We start from the raw sequence: 23,539 nt of genomic DNA, 5'->3' as shown, positions 1-23,539 counted from the left end.
GCGATTTAACTCGAAATGCGCAATCTCATTGGCTGATGCCAATTTCTGACAACGTTAGGGATGCACAATATTGTATTTTGGCCGATATGCGATATTTTCAAACAAATTTTGTCCGATGCCAATACCGATACCGATATATATATATATACACATTTTCCCCCTGATATATTTACACTTTAATTTTACTGAAGAGAAATCCAAGTCTCTCTCCTGTACTACCTTTACCGTATTACACTCACGTGTTGTAGATAAGGCAATACACAACACAAACAAAACAACATTTGATTCTACCATAAATGTATAATTTTACAAATGTAGACAGACATTCACCCCTGAAAAATAGGCAAATTATTTCACTTGGAGAATAAATGATATGCCAGCGCCACATTTTATTTTTAAGTTCAGACTTCAAACTTGAGTCCTTAGGAGTAAAATAAATTAAAATAAATTTTCAAATACAATTTTTTACATCTTCTACTTGAACAGGTCTACCAAATGCTCCTGTTTTTGGTGCTGATGCAGTGGCGACCCGATCATGTAACATGTAAGGGTGGCGCTGCCAATAAAGCAACTAAAAGCTGTCACAACGAACCGCAAAAGTAATGATTATGAATGTCAAATATAGCAAGGAGACATTTTAATTGTTTATTAATAAACAAGAGAGTTTTCTGTGTCGGCTGCAAAGATGAAGTTGACGATGACTCGCGATCTTCGCAGTAGTGAACGCGCCAGAGAGAAATGCACATTTCGGATTACATAGTTTTCTTTCGTTTTGAATTGTTCTGTTTAAAAATATGATTTCAAGCGTTCTGTAGATAATAGATATATTTCTCAGGTCTGTGAGGCGAGTAGGCTATGCTGAGTTTCGTTTCATTTATGAGACTAGCTCCAGTTCAATTGCGGGCGCCTCCGTGTCGTGAAATCTATTATCTATGATCTGCTTTACTTATTATTTATTAAATCCAGGCAATTGGTTGATGAAACATTGATTAAAATTAAGATACAAATAATACAAAACGAAATTCACTTAGAAAGGCTTTGTGCTTTCTGTTTGAGGTCTCTGTGGAAGTTTTAAAGCAGTCTCTTTTAGTGGCGCTTTCAGAGCGCTCACGTCCGCAACCGAGAACTGTCACTGTTTTTCATGAATGCGAACACGAAAAATAAAATAAAATGAATATTTTATGCACTGTGGAGAGCATATAGCTTGGAGAGTTTACATTAGTAAGCTACAGGACATCGTCTTTCAAAGACCTGCACGAAAGAGAAAAAAAATGACTAAGTCATTGTACCCAGCACTTCTGAAAATACACTTGTGAATGCGTCTCTGTCCCCAGCACATCTCAAACTGACCCCATGCTCGAAATGCCTCCACACATGTTAAGTTGCTGGCCCTCATGTACGGTCGTCACGTGCACACAGGAAACATGCCACCCTATCGGCAAGGCTCATCGGCCGATGCTGATTATGGTCATTTAAAGCTTTTATCGGCCAATACCGTTGTTGTGCCGATATCATCGTGCATCCCTAGACAACGTGATTCGTCCAGAATCGTCACGTGACGCACCCTGACATTTCCGCGGTAGTTCAAAATGTCGAAAGATATGCGTGTAAAATTCTGATAGGACAAAGTCAGTAGGAGACCACGTCGTCCTTTCAGTTTCGGTTCTCAATCGATCAAGTGTTTACATGTTCTCTCGATAAACCACCTCTTTCAATCCGATCGAAATGATTTGTAATAGAGCTGAAACTTTGATTTTGTAATGGGTTATGTTATAGCCCTACTTATTTTTAATGTTTTTAAGAAATATCTGTAGTGACTGGCTGCATGATATCGCCATATTTTTTACAGCCATGCGAACCACAAATTAAAGCTTGGCGAGCCGCACAATGAGAACCCTGACATAGTGCGTCGATGCGTTACGAACAAGTTGTAACATTTTGAACACATCTAAATGTAAATCAAAAAGACTGTGATATACCGGTATTTAGTTTTTCCATTCCACCTGTGTGATGGACTGTTGATGTGTTGTTTTGGATGTTATGATCAGTGATGGATGAAGTAATAATGAGTTTTGGATGTTAAACAGTGTGATACATGGATTTTACTTGGACCTAAAGCATATTTTGTCAGGGACAGATATACTGTACATGTAGGATACAGTATATATGTCCCAGTCCAAAAGTACAAACATTGTTCCACCCGTTAACTTATTTTAAAGGGCCCCTTATTGTCAATATCACTATTGTATTGTCACTATCAAAATAGTTTTCAGATGGACAAATTATCCATAACATCAGGGTGGTCCCATAACAAAAAATAAAAAATAGCATCCCACCTGTAACTTATCTGATGGGGAAGTGGACAGTTGAATTTTATGCAAATGTTGCATAATTAATAGCTGCAATGTACATAATAATTGTGTTGTGTTGTGTCCCCTGTGTGGTGTACAGTAGGTTTCACCACATAAAACCACTGTAGATGAAATATGACCTTTTAATGTACTGTCCAGGGGAAGCCTATAGGGGCTCTGTCGAATAAGTTACAGATGGGCTCCGAACTTTGAACGGCTTTTAATCCGTTGCGGATACTCTATTCGTTCTGGGGTGTATTCCAGAAAGCTGGGTTAATTTACCATCAGATTAACTTAATTTAGCATTAATTAATTTAGTCATACGTTTGGACAAAACGATCATTAACTCTTGTCATTAGGAAGAAGGCTAAATGCTTCCCAAATGCAGTCATTGTTTCACTTGTGCATTATGCATACATATTCTATTTTACAGCATATGCTGTATACAGTAATCTGTTTTTTTTTTTTATTCTTGCATGTTCCTAATGCCTTTATTCAGTGTCTGTCATACTTCAGTAATTTACACATTGAGTATCTTTTTTTTCTTGCAGTTGCTGATGGACGCATTGCATTATTGGATCCTCCTGAAACCACACAGACTGTCACAATTGTTAGTGATGCATTTTAAGAACCAGTTGCTTTTAGATCTTTCACTTTGTCTGCCAGACAAAGTAACCTTGCATATTTCCACTCTAGGGTGATGATGAAGAGACCACTTCTGCTGTGACTGAATTAGAAAGTGCTGTGATGGGGTATGATGCATATACTGGACAATGCATAGCTTTTTAGATGGAGTGAAAAATGTCCTGTGACAGAATCTAGCTGGGGATGTACATGCAGATGAGGGTCCATCTACCTCTACACAATCTTAGCAGTGTAAGAACTTGTCCCTGGTTGTCCTTATTTACATAATGTTACTATGTGGCAGATTTTCTTCTTTAACCATTTTATTTACTTTGCCTTCCTAGTTGTCTGCAAAGGAACTGTATAAGGTCCATCTATTAAGGCAAATTAAAAAAAAACCTGACATGGACCTTATATAGCTTCAGCTAGAGGAGAAAAGGCTGGCCATTAAAAAGGCCAAACTTGAAATAGAACTACTGGAGCATCGCCTTAAGGTGAGAATCATATGTGAACATCAATCTGTTATTTTTTTGTATTTTTGTGTGTGTGTATATAAAGCAATAAATACAAATCTGTCATGTCTCTTTTATTTCAGGATATGAAGAAATAGAACACATTAAATAAAGTGATTTTGACAAATCATGTCTCTAAGCATTCTGCCATCTCTAATGGGTGTTGTTCTAGGTCATCTTCATCAGGACAGGGGGTTGCCTCTCTCCTCTTATTGTGGCAACGTTGTGAAGTACCACACAAGCAACTGTGATGTCACATGCCCTATTTGGAGTGACCCTGAGCCCACGCAGACACTGAAACCTCGCCTTCAGAATGTCTATTGTCATCTCCACCTTGGCCCGTGTTCTGCTGTGAGACCGGTTGAAGCGTGTCTGTGGTCCGGGCTCAGGATCAGGGTATAGGGTGTCATCATATAGGGGAGGCAAGGGTATCCTCTGTCCACCAGCAAGTAACCATAGAAGTGTCCTGTAATGTTTGAGGTGTTTTGTAAATGTAATGAAGACTACAAGCATTTGTCTAACAAAATGTACCCTGTTGAAATATGCTGCACAGAGTTGACTCTCTAAATATTCTGGCATCATGTACAGACCCAGGCCATTTTGCCTCAACATTCGTGATGAGGTTGGTTGCATCACATATTACCTGTGGAGAACAATACGTTTATTATTTGTAACACCAATATTAAGGAGCCAAAATATAGCTATTACCTGCACATTGATGCTATGCACAGACTTCCTATTTACATAGTCTGGACACTTTTATTTGATCCTTACATTAAAATATTTTACAGAATAAGTCCTTACACACATAAAAAAAAAACCTACAAGGATTCTCTTATAAAATTTTATTTATTTTACTCCTTCTACATGTCTTATGGTTTTGCAATATTTTCTACACTGTTTTCAAGTAGTATCTTCACAGATGAAAGAACTATGAGTGCTCTTCAATCTTCCATTTTCATATTATCTTCATTTTCCTTTAAAAAGGACTAGGATTTTTGTGGGAAATAAACAACATTTCAGACGACGAACGATTGTTATGACGTCATAAGATATTGTTCCCATCAGAGCTTTGCATATCTCATCTTTGAACAATCAAAAACCACATTTAAAGTTAAAAATATAACTCATCTCATTTGAATATCAGTTAAATACAACATTGACTACACATATAAGCCGTTTTTGGCATGAACATTCATTTGGTTGATTTTAAATGAATTATTTTCCTTAATTAAATATTAAAAAATTACTTCCAGTATTAAAAATATGATCCATCTTACCCGAATATTAGTTGATTGAGATGTTAAGGATATGTATAGCATGATTTGAGGCATTAGATATTTTGATCTAAATTAAATATTTTTCCTCATGACGAGGAAAACCACATTCCACACGACGAACGATGGTCGTGACGTTATCCGATGTCGTTGCCATGAGTTGAGTACTTTAAAAATGAATAACAACATGCACAACACAGATACAAAAATATGTTCACACCAGCATGATTAGGCACAACCCTGGCTACATGTACACACCATTCCCATGCGATTGTAACAAGAACTCGATTTTATATCGCCATTTTCCCTCGTGGACTCTGTTGTTTCACTGTCTCTCCACTCTTGCTCGACCATGTGCGGAGGAGAAAGTGACCTAATTACACTAAAACATCGTGTAACTCTTTAATTTAAACTTTTTTCACAAAAATCCTTAAATACATATGTCCTTTCACTTATTTACTAACAATTCGCCGACTTGGATTTTTGTTTTGACTGTTTAAAGCTTAGTTTAGCCGGTTTTCAGGAAGTTTTTTTTTTCAACTGCAGTCTATTTAAGCAATGCGCGCGCTCACTCTCTCTTACACTTCACTTGTTGAATGTGCAGACACGACGATCGCTCTGTAGTATTGAATTTCTAAAAGAACACTATTTAAGACAGATTCATTAGAAAAATATATTGTATAATAAAATATGTTCTTATTATGTGAATTTATAATATATTTCCCTTTATTTAACTTTTTTTGTTTACATTTATTTACAAGTCTGTCTGAACCCAGGTAGCCAACAATGGCCCAGATCCGGCAAGCCAGAAGAAATCCATCGGCCCAGTTCCGGTTGCCGGACTCTTGTGAAACGCGGCAATGAATGACGCGCCAGAATCGGCCCAAGTACACTGGCCCGATTCCGGGTGCCGAAACTGAGCCGACGCTGCCGGAATAGGGCCATAATCACGCCAGCATAAATTGTATAATTCGCCGGTACTGGCCCGAGTCAGGGTTCCAAAGGGAAATTTATTCTTTATGATTTTTTTAATTTCATGTACCACAAATTGTTTTACTAAAGTATCTTGAATTACACATAAACCTAGTTACAACAAACATCTACAAAATAACAACAAAGACAAGTTACAATTTAATGATAGACTTTATTACACAAAAAACAAACAGTATATACATAAATTACATGTTGCAATTTTATTTTATTACAAGTAAAAATTACTTAATGCACCTTTAAATACACAGCAACAGCATACCTCCTCTAAAATGTCTTGGGTAACCTGTAAACACGTGCCGAACTCAAGCATACATTTGCAATTTATACTGTACATACTACATTAACAGGTCCCATTAACAATCTTTATTGTTGAACCCTGATCATTACTAAACAATGAAGTTAATTCATTACTTAAATACATTACTAAAAGTTGATTTTCTTTTATTGGAAAAGTTTTACACATACTACAAAATAAATTCAGAAGAAATAAGCCGTACTTTTAAGAATGTTTAAAATGATAAGATCACATAAGATAAGACACAGAGTCCCCTCATGGAGGCTGATGAAGGCCAGGGTAGGGCTGCACCAGCTGTTCGTAAGTTCTTTCTTAAATTGGAACGTAAAGTCCACACTAGAGGCTTAGTAACGACTTGCTAGTTTGTAACTAACTCTGAACTTTATTCCGTTGCACCATTTGTTCGTAAGGCAGAACGTAGCTAGTAGGTCGTAAGCTCTCCGTAAAGTAATGCGTAGTCGCATAATATGACGATTAGCTTTGATGATCCAATAGCAGCCTTCAAATACGTGAGCAGATGTTGTGTTGAAATGGCGTGAATTTCAGTTTATCCTTTATTCTTTTGCCTCACGTTTCTAACGGTAAAAATAAGTTTCCATTAAATACGATACTTGATCATGAATAGCATAAGTGTTTTTACATGTAAATAACATTCAGAAACTGTATTTGAAATGAAATGAATAAGGATGAATAAATAAATATTGATACAAAAAACATAAGAAATTACGTTTATTGATTATGACTGATATTTGACATGCACAACATGGACCGATGCACACAGCGGCGTGCTGTTTAGGACGGGTTCGTGTTAAAGATAGCCGCTAACAAGGTAATCTTTTCACGTAATGTTCCCTCTCTTAAAATGTAAGCGAGTGTCAGCATAAATAATCATATATGTCTAAAGAATTGAAGTCTGTCAGGTAAAAGAAGAGCTTATTGATGCAGTTCAGTCTGTCTGATATTTTATTTACTCCTGATCGGAGGCTGCCGTAAATATTTAGTTTATACGTAGAGTTACGCTTCAACAAAGTTTAATGGTGCAATGTAAAAATATTTAGAAGTGCGCAAGTCGTAACTTAGTGTCCATTTATGTCAAAACTAGGCTAAGTTATAACTTACACACAGCTGGTGCAACCGGCCCCAGATGAAAACTTCCCCACACTTTTAAATTCTAGGTAAAAAAAGTTTTTGTTCAAAAACATGTGATGCAGCATCCATGCCAGTAGTTGTCAGTGTGTAGTCTGTCATATAGGCCAGTAGGTTACAGTCCAGCTTTCGTTTGGTTCTGTCTTGACCATCACCCCAAAATGGACTCAGGAGCTGAAATTAGAAGAATACACACCACAAAGGGATATAACTCCAGACACTGAATTCAATCTTAAATGCATAAATAATAGTGGTAATAAATCGTGCGTATTCTGTGTATAGTGAGCAGTGGTGCTGAGCACAGAATACAAGAAGTGACGACACCCAACATCACTTAGAGCAACTTTAAAAGTATAACATTTAAAGCCCCTTAAATTAACGAAATGACTTGGAAAAAAAGATTTGTTCATTTTGATGAACGAGAACAAACAAAAGAGTCAGTAAAATTATCCGTACTTCCCATCACTAAGACTAAGCTGCACAGGTTGTTGCTGGGATCCTCTTCCACTCCTCCATAATGACATCACAGATCTGCTGGCTGTTAGACACATGGCGCTTCTCCACCTTCTGCTTCTGGAAGCCCCACAGTTGCTCATTAGGGTTCAGATCTGGAGACATACTGGCTCCTCCATTACCTACACCTTTATCAAGGCAGTTGTCATCTTGGCGGTGTGTTTGGTGTCGTTATCATGCCGTTAATACCAATACTGTATATTTGACATCAGTTGAAAGTTTTACTTACAAGTCATAGGGTTCACAGCGCCATAGAGATGTTGATCTGCTCCAACTCTGCTATTGTGCAGGCCATCAGCATGGAAGGATCTAGGAACACAACAAACCTCTTGCCAGGTTTATTTAAAGGCAAGGAAAATAGAAAGAATAACATACAGAAAATAATTTCTTAATTAGCATAACAGAATTTATGTTTTTAAGTTTACTTATTCATATTGCTCCAACAGTGTCACTTACGTTTGGATGTAAAAACCTTCTTAAAATAAATTAAACAAATAAAATAAATAAGAAAACAGATGCATGGTGATATAACGTTAGGTGAAAAACATTGTGAGAAAATGGATTTAAAGTTATTTAATGGGCTTCCTCAGTTTACCTGTGTCTTTCTCTGGCAGCAGCTTTCTTCAGCAATGTTGCAATAGTAGAGCTTCCCCTCTGTTGTTATTTTGTTGCTGCTGAAATCACAGATCATTTGTTTATCAATATTTGTTTACCATTGAGCTAGTTTCAGCCAATTTTAACATTAGCGCTCCATGTAAGTGATGTCATCGATTAACAGCACACAAGTTTCTGTTAAATAATACATACGTTTATGTTAAATAAATTAGCTCACTTCCAAGCAAAACCCTTAACAAAACTATTAAAAACATCTAATCTACATATAAGATATGATTAAACCCCAAACTTTCATAAACAAAAGCTCATCTAGTTAACGTTAGTCTACGTTACCTTTTCTGAAAACGGTTGAGATGCTAACGGATTTTTTTTTTCGAAGACAATAAAGCATTTCTATAAGTAAATATTCAACAGAAGCGTGTCAATTACAAATAAGATAAAAAGTTTGTTAGCAAACTTTAAGTTGGCTTGAGAAAGCCAAGCCAGTAAGTTTTAAGTAGTTTTAAAAGCTTTTAGTTTAAAGAAAGTTTAAAGGTTTTCAGTTTGAAATAGTTTTAGTTTGATTGATAAAGTTTGAAGATATAAATAGTTTGAAAATAGATAGATTGATAGATATAAATAGTTTAAATGTGAATAGATAGATAGATAGATAGAAGACAATTTTTATCTATCTATCTATCTATCTATCTATCTATCTATCTTTCTCTTTCTAACTAATCTATTTTTCTTTCTAACTAATCCTTCTTTCAAACCTTTTTTTCTTTCTAACTAATCTATCTTTATTTCTTTCTATCTAAAGTTAATTTTGAACTAATCTATCTATCTGTTTGTCTGTCTGTTGTGTCTGTTTATCTATCTCTTTCTAACTAATCTATCTATTTATCTTTCTTTCTTTCTAACTAATCCTTTTTCTTTCAAACTATTTTTTCTTTCTAACTAATCTTTTTGTTTCTAATCTTTCTTTCTTTCTAACTAATCTGTTTCTTTCTTGCTAAACTTTCTTTCCTTTCTTTTTCTAATTAAACTGTTTCTTTTTCCTAATTCTTTCTAATTTATTTCTAACTAAACTTTCTATTTATCTATCTATCTGTCCGTCCGTCCGTCTGTCTTTCTAATATTAACACCAATAACAAAAAACTTTTCCAAATCCCAACTTTGAACTGTAATTTAAACAGTAATAACAATGATTTGTTTATATGAGCATATTTTAAAATCTTCATCATAACATTTATTTATTGCAACAACTAGTAAAAGTAGGACATTTATATTTTGAGAACAGCTAATGTGGCCCTGGATATGCGTTGTACAGTAACCAGGTGAAGATAATGAGTAAATTAAATTGCTATTATGAGACACAATTTGCCCTGCTCCTTCTAAAATGGACAAAAATTCAAGACGTGGGTAAAAAAATTAAAATCCCCCCTACAGAATCAAAATAAATACTTTACGACTGTCACTATCTCAAAGTGAAATGTGAAAATAAATTAAAAGTGTTCTGGCATACATTAAGCATTAGGCTACAACCAATCACACATGTGTGATTGTGTATTGAGCTCAATACCCAATCAGATGGCTGGTGAATAAAACAAACTGCGGAAGTTTTACTGCGTTCATGCCATGTGCTCAGCTCATGTCAGTGCGGCAGCGACACACAGAGTGATACCAATTCTTTCATCAAATACTGCAGCAGGTAAGATTTGATTTATAATCGTTTTGTTTTTCATGTTACTAAAATAACAATGTCTTGATTTTCTAATGCTTATAAAGCAATCACCTAATTCATAAACGGTTGTTGACTTACTAGGCATACATGATATGGCCTTAAAAGGATTAATATATCTTTTAATCGACATCAATCATTACAGTTTCATGAGCAATGCTCGACTATAATGATGTGCATTTGTTTATATTTAAGCCGTAGGCTACTCTGAAATGACCTCCATGGGCTATATATATATATATATATATATATATATATATATATATATATATATATATAAATAAATAAATAAATAAAAGTTTATTAATTACTTAAATTAGGTGTTGATTACTCAAAGGCTAATTTTTAAAAGCTATTTTTATACCTATTATTAAATCTGCTGACCTTTCTGACAAATAGAGTAATCAACACCTAATTTAACTAATTAATAAACCGATATAAACTAATATATGTGTGTACTTCTCTATATAAGTATTATATCAATATAAAATTAACTGTTATAATGAGTTAATGTTATGTAATTAATTACTCTCTATTTCTTTATTCTTTATACAACCTTTAAGAGTAACATTTTCTGCAAACGGTTGTATAAGTAATGAAGAATTAAATAATCATTAGCCTAAGCCTGATGCATTTTATCACCTCCCTACCAAATTTTAACATGGTAGCATTAAGATCAGAGCAACATTAAGCATTTGTTTATGGTAGGGAATGGTGATACAATGCATCAGACTTAGGTTAATGATTATTTAATTTACATTTATGGAAAGCATAGAAAAACACTTAAAGCAAAATGTATTAAACACGTTTTATTATTAATTAATTTTAAAGGAACAATTCCTGAACGAAAAAACTAATAAAAAATTTAACAATTAATAAGTGATAAAACAATTCATAAAAAATGTAACTATTAAAAACAAAAAAAAGTCAAACTGATTCAAACATCCCCTCAAACATCTCCCCCAGTGGTTCAATACTCTGAACAGTTTTGTTTCGGTGAGTAAGAGTAAGTTTTATTGGCAGGTCATCAGCAGTGATGTCGAGGGCCAGTGCTGCCGGGACTGTGTACTCCTCGTATGCGTCAGACAGCAGAACTGTCTCACCTCCATCTCCCTCCATGACCCCGATGAAGGTGAGCTCCACCTCTACTGGCTCAGCTACAGTCTTCTGAAATGTAATAACATGAACGGAAGTCACAGCAAAGGCATTATATATCAATAGACACGAGTCATTACATGAACACTATTAATGTTAGTTGACCACATGATCTAGCAAGAAAAATGATTCTGAAGCATATATTATTTATCTTTAATTGCAACATTTACTAAAACGTTATGAAAGTTTTGGAACTGTTGTATTTTATTAACTAACATTATGTGTAACACAGATTGACAAGTACTGTACTTAGTCAATGCATTAATATTAACTAATAGTGCCTAATTCTAAAGTGTTACTAATATAAATTATTACCAATGAATATATAAAAAGTGTATACACTTGGTACACACTCAGGAGTGTAGAAAGATCAATTAGAGAATAATTAGGTTACATGATGCATAATGTTGTATACCTCCACAGCTGAATAGCTGGATGAGTTCAGCTTGGGAGAAGGTTTGAGACTCGCCCTGAGGCACGAAATCTCAATGTGATCTCCCAGGCTGAGCTCCACCAGGGCCTCGTCACGCCACAGTGACACCTCCAACACCACCTGGCCACACCGGAGAGACAGGTCTCTGATGGGGACCTCTCCATCACCCACTCGGGTCATCCTGGGGACCTGCAACTACATGATCACAAGGGTAAGATTGTTGTTAATGCAATGCAAGTGAATACAGTTACTAGTTGTTACAACCTTATTTAATATCTAGAGGAATTAAGGAATGTAACATTAAAATAATGAGCGTGTACTGGAAAACAAACCCATCACCCGATTGAGTTTTCTTAGGGAAGTGATTTATTACAATGAGTCTCAACATGAGAAGGACACCTCAAAGTAATTAGTTAGATTATAATAAAGAAAGGTAAAGAGAAAAGAACTAGGTTTGTGCCAAATCAAAGAACTAAATAAAACCAAAAACCAGTCTTACTAAAGAACAAAAAAAAAACAATGTAATCTGACTAGATCAACGTCCGGCAAGAACCAAACAAAACATCTTCAGCGTCAAAAAGACGCCCTAAATAAACTATTCTTACTAACAAAAACAAAACTTACAAGGAGTGGCACAAGTCACTAAACTGGTGTTCTAAACACAAATTGATCTCTCAGTGTGGCATATGTATATCACGTGATATCTAAGCTGTCCTTTTCTCTTCCCCCATTTAACAGTAGATCAAACCACCAGACAGAATAAATGGTGATACTCACAAGGAAAAAAACAGCGCAAATGAGCCTCACTTACGGAGGTCTCATTACTGAGTTCTCAAAGAACACATCAATCCAATTAATGGTACAGGTCAGGCAAACTAACAAGCGAGAGCTCTAGCGTGCACAAAGTCATCTCCCGCCTCCAACACAGGTGCGCTCTTTATAGGCACATGGCGCGCCCTCATTGGTGTAGCCGCGTTGAAACATCATCCAACAGCAATGATGACGATGACGTCGCCCGGATGATTGACAGAGGGATAAGCCAATCAGGTAGCCGCATCATCCTGCTGACAGTGACAGTGAAACAAAAGAAAGAGCGTACGGGAGGGAAAAAAAACAACAACAACAACAGCTCCAAACAGATGACAGTATAGGACGTAACACTAGTGCTTAGACATAATCAAAATAACATTGGCTGTGAATCTGATTAAAATGCGTCTTTAAACAAAACATTACCTTAATTCAACCTGTATTAAAACCTTAATCACTTAATCACACAAAAAATGCAATAAAATGATGGCAGAAATATCTTAATATTAATAAAAATTACCATAACATTTGTGGCTATAGAAATACAGTTTGGGAGGGGGACTCTTTAAAAAAAAATTGAATTTATTGAATAAAATGTTATTAAATTTGCTCACTTTTTCAATTTCTCCCTTCAGGGAGATGAACCCTCCCCTTGTGAACAGGTCCTGCTCTTCCCCAGACAGCAGGGCAGTTGGTGGATTCAGGAGGTATTTCGCTGACCTTTCTGCCTCCTCTGGCAACTCGAAGGAAGCAGTTTGGAATTTCTTCCGAGTTGGGGTTGAGAAATATGCACTCCCGTCCAAATTTGTGGGACAGGGTGTAATTTTTTATGATGTACGCCCTCCCGGTCTCAAACAGTGTGATTTCCCCATCCACAGGAGCAATAAATGCCCTCACGCCATCGCTGAGGGCACTTATTGTAGTGGTTTTGTACGACGCTATTTTAATTTCATTTTTGGATACCTCGTATGACTTAGCCCGACGGTTTGTCCGATTGTCCACACAGGTGATCCGGGTGGGTGCAGGCCTGCTGTATGGCGAACTTGCCGCTGACATTCTGGAGGGTAAGAGAAAGAGAAAAGATTGATTGAAAGAGTAAAGGTGATGATACACAGGCAACTTTGAGCAATGTTGCTTGGGCACTTTCTCCATTAAGATTGGCAACAAATTTCTCTCTGGATTATCTCAATGGAAAAGTGCCCACCACAACAACAAAAATTTGTATCATCATCTTAAAACAGAAAACCAATGGCAATTCATCAGGCAAATAATACGACTATGTCCAACAGATGCACCATTCAGTTGGTTTAGTGCAGTGGTGTCAATTTAGAGTCACATTACAATTTTACTTCAGAAACAACATTTTCCTGTCAGAAATACTCCTCTCAGAACATATCCTGTCATAATATAGTTTACTGTATTGTCAAGTCTTCATTACAGTAAAGAATAGGGGTGTGACGAGACGGTTACTCCACGAGACGAGACGAGATTTTTACACAATTTTTAAGAAATCCTCAATGATGAAATATATGAATGGAAAATAGTCTTTTATTCAACTGAAAATCACAAAATGCAAAACAATTTAGGTGCATTTTGAAATCAACTTGTAATGAATGTTATTTTACTTCTATTTTAATTAATTCTATGCAGTAAAGGACATGCAAACACTGCAAAATGTTTTGCTATAAACTCTACCGTCTGGCTTCTCTCCTGTACGATTTCACATGAGAAATCTAACTCCTTTCCACAAATCGAACATAAAAAAATAAAACAGTATAAATAAAAAAAATATAAATAACTGAAATAACACTTTAAATGCAAACATTGTTATGTGATTTATTGCTCTTTGCATTGGTGACGCACTGAAGAGAGTTAAAGAGGGCGAATCTCACTAAGAGGCTGATTACATTTGTTCCCAGCTAACAAAAAGACGTCCCTAGAACGTCCCTGAACGTCCTCTGCGAACGTCCTCTGGACGTCTTCGTGTAGGGTTCTTTAAACGTTAGCAGGACGTCGCAGGGGACGTTCGCAGGACGTCGCGGGGGACTTTCTCAGGACGTTTGCAGGACCGTCGTGCGACGTCCCAAGGGACCTTCGTGGGACGTTTGGAAAACATTCGGGGACCTTTACAGAACGTTCATTAGAAGTCCTTTTAACATCCTTTTTTATTTTATTTTACTTCTGGCTAACCAAAGAAAACAGACACGTTGTAAGGAACAAAGTATTTATTTGAACAATTGTAAAGGTGTTGTGCTCTTTCCGTGTGTGTGTCTTCAAACGCGCTGGCAGCTGTGTGTGTGTGTGTGTGTGTGTGTGTGTGTGTCTCGGTCGGTCAGCTGTGGGGTTAGTCCGTTGGCAATTCTTCCCCCTGGCATCTAAAACAACAAAATTAACACATTTAGTAGTGTTATGATTTTATATGTCTATATATGAATATGTGAAATATAACGTCGTCTCATTTCAGCAACATTTAGCAGCTAACGTTAGTTTCATAGTGTTATAACGGTTAGCAGTGGTAACTTACACGGCGGACAACTTCAGCAAACGTTTTAAAAAGTCAAATTTTCATAATATGTAATGATGTATAGTGGTTACGATAACTAATGTATACTAATCTAAAAATTAAAAATACCTTTAAGACAGACGAAAGGGAAAACACAAGGCCGCGTCTGAGGAGGACCGTCAACTGTCACTACAACTGAGCGTTGCCATGGATACATGGATACATGCTGCGTGGATAATGAATGACGTCACTCGCTTAGGTGCATTTGATCGTAACTTGCTGGTGTGTTATGGTAGGAAGGCATATTCTGCCAAAATTATGTGTGTAGCTATATGACACTTTTTTTTGTTATTTGAAATGCAATGTGCTATCAGTCTTAAGTGCAATAATCAGAATAATATTTTTCCTAAAATAACTTATTTTGAATAAAACCAGTCCTTCGATCGCCCTGACCAACATTTTTACAGGTAGCCTAAATTAGGATACATTTGTCTCACCTGTGTTATTTTCCACTTTCTTTCCAGCATGTGTTTTTCCATTCTTCGCATTTTCCTTGGCTGCATTCATCATGTGAAGTCGATGCATTATTTTAGAGCTCCTGAGATTCAACCTTATTTTCTTCATGCGGAATAATAAATTGTAGGCTATTCAATTGAATCAATTCTCATGTTTTTGATGTTTAAATTATATTGGCTGAAAACAGACTCGTGATTTGATTACATCTTTAATTAGTGATAGAAGTTATAAGTAACATGAAAGTTATTATCTTAACATTACAATTAAAACACTAACATTTTTAACATTAACTTAATTTTACAATTAATTTAAATGATATTTTTACTATAGTTATTTTCAGTTATAAAACTATAACCTCAATCTGCAAAACAAAAACCATGTTTTTTAGATAAAATCCATTATCACAGTTAATTTAATGGATAAACAAATCCCCTTTTAAATCCAATATGGGTTTATATTTTAGTTTAATCATTCATTTGTCTGAGTTGCAATGTCCGGTAAATCAAAGGCATGGGCGACTGGATTGTGTGTTGTCATGGAAATGGCATGTGAGGGAGACGTTCGCAAACTGGCACGGATAAATGTCCTCAGAACGTCCATCAGCGAACGTTCCAAAGCGGACCAGATGCGGACGTCCTCCGAAGGTCCGCTCGGGAACGTTCCAAAGCGGACCAAATGCGGACGTCCCCCGAAGGTCCGCTCGGGAACGTTCCAAAGCGGACCGAATGCGGACGTCCCCCGAAGGTCCGCTCGGGAACGTTCCAAAGCGGACCAAATGCGGACGTCCCCCGAAGGTCCGCTCGGGAACGTTACAAAGCGGACCAAATGCGGACGTCCTCCGAACGTCCGCTCGGGAACGTTACAAAGCGGACCTAATGCGGACCTAAGGGGACGTTCGAAACGTCCGGGGGACGTCCCCTGTTTGCTGGGTTTGTACATCAGGAATAAAAGATCGGTGAAACTGCGAATGCTGTCTTGTTCTTCTCATATCAACCAAAACACAACGCAGACAACAGACCAGTTACACTTGGTGCCGTGATCATTTCGGGTCATCAGATCAGCGCTTCGCCGATCGCCATGGTTGCGTGACGGCTCGCCTGCTTCGCCGCTCTTCTTCCTCATCGCAATCGCTCGTGGTGGCTTGGTGCTCGCGCATAAGGAGTGCGCGTGTATGAGATGAACATTGTGTGACATCGTGGGACGAACTGTTGCATCTTTAAGGAACGGTAAAGAGTTATTGACTTTCTGATAGACTTTTTTTCTCTCTCTCCGGAGCACTTTCGTTGGTCATTGGTGCATTCTGAACTGAACAACAGAGACTGTTAAGCACCGCGGGACGCTTCATTGTCCTTCAAGCATCGTACCCTTTATCTGTACAGTATATAATCAATGACACTTGATGCATTTTGAACAAGGAAAATTATATAATTGTTTTTGAGAAGGGAAATTTTGATATTGAAGTGTTTTATTTTGAGTCGTTTGATTTCATATATTTCCTTGAATTATTTGAAGTATGCTTGAACTTTTCATCATTTAAGGTTACACTGTTTGTAACATAATTTGCTGTAATTTTTACATGTTTTATCTGTTTCACTTTACAAATTGAAGCATGTTTGAGGATACTAGCAAAGACGATTTCAGTCCTGTGAAACAATCTAATGTCACTTTTCCTTTGGGCAGAGGCAGTGGACCTGAAATGTATCGAAATGAGGGGGTTTCTGAATTTACACGTTGTTATGGGAGAGGGAGAGCATTAGCTAATTTGGGACTTGACCATGTGCGCACAGCTGATTCAGCGATTGGTGTTTCTGTAGGTCCAGCAGCTAGCTCCACCCCAATCATACGCCCTGATATATCGAACGTGTCGTTACTCCTGAGTCATTAGGGGGCATCATTTCAGATCTGGCTCAGAAAATAGGAGAGAGTATTTCGGCCAGCCTTAACCTTGCGCACCAGCCCAGCCCAGTACAGCCTAATCCACCGTGCCAGTCTCAGCACTCCAATGAGGACATTGATAAATCTAGCCTCAAGGTGATAGTACAGCAAGATGCACCACCTCCGCCATTCTTTAGGGGAGCTAAGAGTGATTCATTTACTGTGCACGAGTGGGAAGATATGATGTACAGCTATTTGAACAGAACAAAATGCAGAACGCAAACTGATGTCTCTGATCTCATCCTGAGCAGATTGGCTGGCAAAGCGAGAGATATAGTTAAAGTGTCCCTGCGAAGCCGACCTGAACTGAGTGCCAGTGAGCTACCAAATGCAGTGTTTGACATACTCAAACGAAACTTCAGTGAGTTGTCTTACTCTAACATGCCTATGGCTGATTTCTATAACACTGTCCCTAGAGCGGATGAAAGCCCCATGGATTACTGGATACGGCTTAACAAGTCCATAGATGTTGCTAATGAGTGCTTGCGTAGACGTAATAAGAGTGTCGAGGATCCCGCTGCTGAAGCAGTCATGATGTTTATTTCACATTGCCCAGACCCAAGTCTTGCTATGTCTTTTCAGTTTAAGCCAGCTGAGAAATGGAGCACCGCTGAGGTCCAGGAGCGCTTGGATAGTCATCAGAGGGAACTAAAGATAGTCTCTTCAAGGATGCAGCACACAATGTCTTTGTCAGCAAGCAACCAGTGCACTGTTATGGCAGGCCCCACTTCCATGCTCAGTTCTCCTCAGCAGCCAGTTTCCATGCCCAGTTCTCCTCAGCAGCCAGTTTCCATGTCGAGTTCTCCTCAGCAGCCAGTTTCCCTGCCCAGTTCTCCTCAGCAGCCAGTTTCCATGCCCAGTTCTCCTCAGCAGCCAGTTTCCATGTCGAGTTCTCCTCAGCAGCCAGTTTCCCTGCCCAGTTCTCCTCAGCAGCCAGTTTCCATGCCCAGTTCTCCTCAGCAGCCAGTTTCCATGCCCAGTTCTCCTCAGCAGCCAGTTTCCCTGCCCAGTTCTCCTCAGCAGCCAGTTTCCATGCCCAGTTCTCCTCAGCAGCCTGTTTCCATGCCAGCCCAGTCACTTACTCCTGTAAGCCATCTTAATCCATATGCTGTTCCGTTCTCTCCAGATACCAGCCTTCAGCACATCGTTGGCATGATGGATAGAGTCCTGTCATTGTGCACTACCTCTTTAACTTCTTCCAGTCAGGCTCACTAAACTAGATGAGGTAACAAACGTACAACTGAAACAATATTGTGTGAATTTATGCTTATTAATACTTATTATAAATTTGGTATTTACAGCTTACAAAGAGCTCACTAAACCTCAGATCCACTTCAGATGAAAGCAGCATTGACAGCAGAGATGAATATGTCCCTAATTCAGAGACAGATTCAGAAGAATCTGAGAGTCTTTCTGACAATATTGATAATGCAGACAAAGAATGTTCTCAACTTGGAGATAAGGAGACAACGGCTAATCTAGACAGTAACAGCGGTAGTGAGGTTTCAGTGATGAAATTAAAAAAGACTGCATATGGCTTAAGAATGTACAACAAAAAGCAGTATTGCTTTTACTGCTCCAAACCATTCTGTAAAATGGCAAGACACTTGGCCCAAGTTCATAAGAACGAAGTGGATGTAGCAAAAGCTCTTTCTTACCCAAAGGGGTCTAAAGAAAGGAGGATCAATCTGGACCCTTTGAGGAACAAAGGGAACCGTGCACACAACACAGATGTTCTTAAATCTGGTAAAGGAGTGTTGGTGCCCCGTCAACAATCCAGTGCGAAACAAGTTAATGTGAAGGACTACATGCACTGTTTAAACTGCCAAGTGCTGTTCAGGAGAAAAGCACTTTGGAGGCATATGTCAAGGTGCAACTTGGCCAGGAAGTGCCAGGTCACAAAACCAGGTAGATCCAGAGTTCAGGCACTCTGTGCTTATGCTGAGCCTGTTCCTGAAGGAGTAGTTCCTGGAAGCTGATCAGTGACATGAAGCAAGATGAAGTAACATGTGCTGTTAAAAGTGATACGTGCATCATCAAATTTGGAGAACACCTGTGTAACAAGATGGGCAACGACAAAACCAAGCACGAATACATTAGAACTAAAATGCGCGAGGCTGGTAGGCTGTTGGTCAGTGCGAGGAAAATGGGAAAGCTGCAGAGTATAAAAGACTTTTTCATACCTGCAAACTTCCATCACGTTATCAAGGCCGTTAAAGAGACATTAGGATTCAGAGATGAAGATGAGGTCTTTGGAATTCCATCTTTGGCGTTAAAACTGGGGCACAACCTAAAGAAAATGTCCGATATTGCAGAATGTGAAGCAATGATCGCAGGAGATGAAAACGATGTAAAAAATGTCAAAATGTTTCAGCACATGTATTCGACAAAATGGAATGAATTGGTGTCTGCCTCAGCCTTGAAGACGCTTAACGAAGCAAAGTGGAACTCTCCTGAACTTCTCCCTTTTACAGAGGATGTTAAAAAAATGCACATGTATCTCAGCAATCAAACTGAACTATACAAAGAAAACCTCAAACTTGAAAAAAGTCAGAAGAACTGGACAAATCTTGCCCAAGTAACTCTGTGTGATGTAATTGTGTTTAATCGCAGGAGAGCAGGAGAAGTTTCGAAAATGAGGCTGAATTCATATCTTCTCCGAAACACATCTGATTTACATTCAGATGTCGCTGATGCTTTATCGGAAGTTGAGCAGAAGCTCTGTCAACATTTCCAGCGCGTCGAAATAAGAGGCAAGCGTGACAGAAAGGTGCCAATACTCCTGACCCCAAGTATGCTGGATTCCATGGAGCTACTTGTGAAGAATCGTCAAGCCTGTGGCGTACTGGATGAAAATTTCTTTTTTTTCGCTATACCCATGACTGAGACATCATACTACAAAGGCACAGATTGCATCAGGAAGGTTGCCAATCAGTGTGGAGCCAAACATCCAAAGACTTTATCATCCACAAAGCTGCGAAAACACATTGCAACGCTCTCTAAAGTCCTGAATCTGAAAGATAATGAGTTGGATCAATTAGCGGATTTCATGGGACATGATATAAGGGTCCATAGAAAGTTTTACCGGTTACCTGAAGGAACGTTACAACTTGCAAAGATCAGCAAGGTGCTGATGGCCCTTGAACAGGGAAGAGTATCGGAATTCAAGGGGAAAAACCTTGATGAAATGAACATTGATCCTAATGGTAAGAAAACATGACATTGGTGCTCCTACACATTTTATATTGCCATTGTTTAGTTCCATTACAAAGAAGCATGGAAACAAATGCTTTTCTACATTATTTTCTTATTTGCAGAGAAAGTGAATGTAGAAACTGAAGCTTCTGAAAGTGAGGATGAAGAAAGTGAGGATGAAGAAAGTGAGAGTGAAATGCCACTGCCAAAAAAGCGCCGTCAGTCCTCTTTAACATCCATAGGTAAGGTCATCTGTGATTTTATGTGAATTCCTTCATTTACCACAAGTGACATATTACGTTTGTGTTTTGGTTGCGTTTAATAATAAGTATTTAGATTTTGCTATTTGTATTATAAAGTATCTGTGGCTGTCCCTGATATGCTTATGTGACCTAAAACAGGTCTGCAGTCACCTGACTCACAAAGCAGGTAAGGAACTTGGTGTCATTCTCACCAAAGCTGTGCCACTGAATGTTTAATGGTCACACCTCTAAACATGGTTTCATTCAGTTCACTGTATGCCTCCTAGAACAGTCTTGTTCATTTCTGCTGCATCCTGTCTAGGGTTGGGTATCGTTTGAATTTTATCGATTCCAATTCCACTCATCGATTCCCAGTTTCGATTCCAGTTTAGTAAAAAAACAACCACAAAAGTCAAACATTAATATATCACACATGTTTATTTTCAGTGCTTGCTTGCAACATATTATTTTATTACAGGGGTTCTCAACTTTTTATACCAGGGCCCCCTTCTTACCTTTTCGGGTAAATTTTGCAAGGCCCCCTATGCCTGACATTTCCTCTAAAGGTGTTTATTTTTTAACCTTTTTTATTAACTAAAACATTTGTTTTGCCTTTTTATTTTTCTCCTGCATGTTATAAAAAAAAAAAATCAAACAGACTTTAAATTAAAGCTATACTTTTGAATTTAAAAGAAAACCCTCTGCTCTAACTTTATATCCATACACAGATTTTAAGCACCTAAATTATTTAATTCAGACATTCTTCACAACTTCATAGTACTCTTTCTTAAGTGACTGAATATCTACTGTTTGTATTTATTATAAAATAAACATAAATGAAAAATACAGTAAATACATTATTGGCGCTTTTCCACTGCATGGTACGGTACGGTACGGCTCGCTTCGGCTCGCTTTAAATGGTACCACCTCTGTTGAGGTTCCAAGCGTACCGTACCGGTACTAAAATGTGACGTGAAAACACTGAAGATCACTGATTGGTCAGACAGAATCGTCACTACCAGTGTCATTGTATTTGCGACACGAGACCATGCACGAGACAAACCCGCTAGATTTAAATAGCCAGTAGACAACAGCCAACGCTGTAGTTTCTGAGGGCACACACACACACATATATATATATTATTATTATTATTATTAATAAATGAGCAAAACTTGGCCACAAAATATTTAATATTCAATTATTTTAATGATCACAATTAAAGTTTTAATTTTATTAAATTGAACAGCGCAAAATTCAGCATTCAATCAAATATTCAAAAAGACTTAATAATAATGTTATTTCTCTCTATAGGCGCGTTTACTACGAATATGGCGATCGTCAACTTCATCTTTGCCAGACACTGACAGAAAACACTATATAAATAAAAATCAGTGCACCGGATTTACAAACGCACATCTTGCTTGTTGCACACACATTATGTAGAAATAACGAGATATTATGTTGAAATAACATTATTATTAAGTCTTTTTGAATATTTGATTGAATGCTGAATTTTGGCTTGTTCAATTTAATAAAATTAGGCCTATATATAGCCTATATATAGGCTATACTATTAATAAATGAGCAAAACTTGGCCACAAAATATTTAATATTCAATTAGGCTATTTTAATGATCACAATTAAAGTTTTAATTTTATTAAAACGCGTGCACTGATTTTTATTTATAAAATAGTGTTTTCTGTTTGTGCATGGCAAAGATGAAGTTGACGATCGCCATATTCGTAGTAAACGCGCCTATAGAGAGAAATGCACATAATGGATTACATAAGAGAGTAGCCTATTTCTTTTTGTTTTGAATTATTTCGTTTAAAGACATTTCAAGCTTTGTGTATTTGAGGATGAGATGCGCTCCAGTTAACGTACAATGCAAGTGACCGCTCGGGCGCCTCAATGGTTAGGCTATGCTATGTACAAAAAATCAGATGAGCCCAGAATATGAACGCAACGTTTAATTACACGTTAAGAATTTTCCTTCCATATAGTAAACCATTATAAGAACGTTTAATTTAATTTAAAAACATCCACATGCCGAGAATCAAGAGCACCATCCCGTGTTGTGCGTTTGAAATGTGGCGCGTTTACGATGATGTCATGGCAGTAGAGGCGGCAACTATAACGATCAGTCCCACCCAGTTTGAAGCGGTACTAACTGCAATGGAAAAGCAACCGAGCTAAAGCGAACCGAACCGTGCCGTACCGAGTCGAGTCGTACCACGCAGTGGAAAAGCGAAGCGAGCCGAACCGTTCCGCGCCGAGCCGAACCGTACCGAGCCGAACCGTGCCGTACCATGCAGTGGAAAAGCGCCATATAAAATCTGTTTATGATATGTGTATAAACACCACTGACCCTTACAAGATCCACCTCTATGGGTGAGCATCCATTATAAAATGCGATTTATCTTGTAGACTGATGTTTACATTACCACATAAGGTCCTGGCAGATCACTAGATGAAAAAATGCACCCAGGAATCGAAACGAGGAATCGAAATTTTAATTTTCTAATAAGTATCCGATTCTTTATCTTAAGTATCTGATTTCAGAAGCATCCGATTTTCGATTCCCAACCCTAATCCTGTCTCCCACCCACTTCTCACTGGTCACCTCTGCTCTACACTGAGCTCTGGACAGAGCTATGTGTGGACAGACTGTCCTCTATTCACCAAACCTGCTCACTCAACCAGCCT

At 37.8% G+C, this 23,539-nt stretch overlaps 2 protein-coding genes and 1 long non-coding RNA gene across 4 annotated transcripts in view; 2 read left to right on the top strand and 1 right to left on the bottom strand.

Annotated features, from left to right (window-relative positions):
• The window catches only part of LOC311289572 (period circadian protein homolog 3-like), a 293,734-nt gene that overhangs the window by 43,681 nt on the left and 226,514 nt on the right, over positions 1-23,539 (bottom strand). The gene's annotated exons all lie outside the window — the stretch shown is intronic.
• LOC311289198 lies at positions 10,513-13,506 on the top strand. The gene is made up of 4 exons (XR_014627080.1): positions 10,513-11,178; positions 11,625-11,845; positions 13,077-13,148; positions 13,448-13,506. It is a non-coding gene; the product is annotated as an uncharacterized lncRNA (long non-coding RNA).
• The window catches only part of LOC311289564 (uncharacterized protein), a 401,792-nt gene continuing 396,387 nt past the window's right edge, over positions 18,135-23,539 (top strand). The window contains exons 1-4 of one of the 2 annotated variants that reach the window (XM_084407669.1): positions 18,135-18,620; positions 18,697-20,601; positions 20,713-20,833; positions 20,992-21,019. In XM_084407669.1, the coding sequence (XP_084263795.1) occupies positions 19,383-20,601; positions 20,713-20,833; positions 20,992-21,007 (1,356 nt within the window). In that variant the 5' untranslated portion in view covers positions 18,135-18,620; positions 18,697-19,382 and the 3' untranslated portion in view covers positions 21,008-21,019. The other variant, XR_014627142.1, reaches the window with a different exon arrangement.

The sequence above is a fragment of the Rutilus rutilus genome (assembly GCF_951802725.1).
Source record: "Rutilus rutilus genome assembly, chromosome: 4".
In the NCBI taxonomy this organism is placed as follows: domain Eukaryota; kingdom Metazoa; phylum Chordata; class Actinopteri; order Cypriniformes; family Leuciscidae; genus Rutilus; species Rutilus rutilus.
This window is presented reverse-complemented; position numbering and strand designations above follow the sequence as displayed.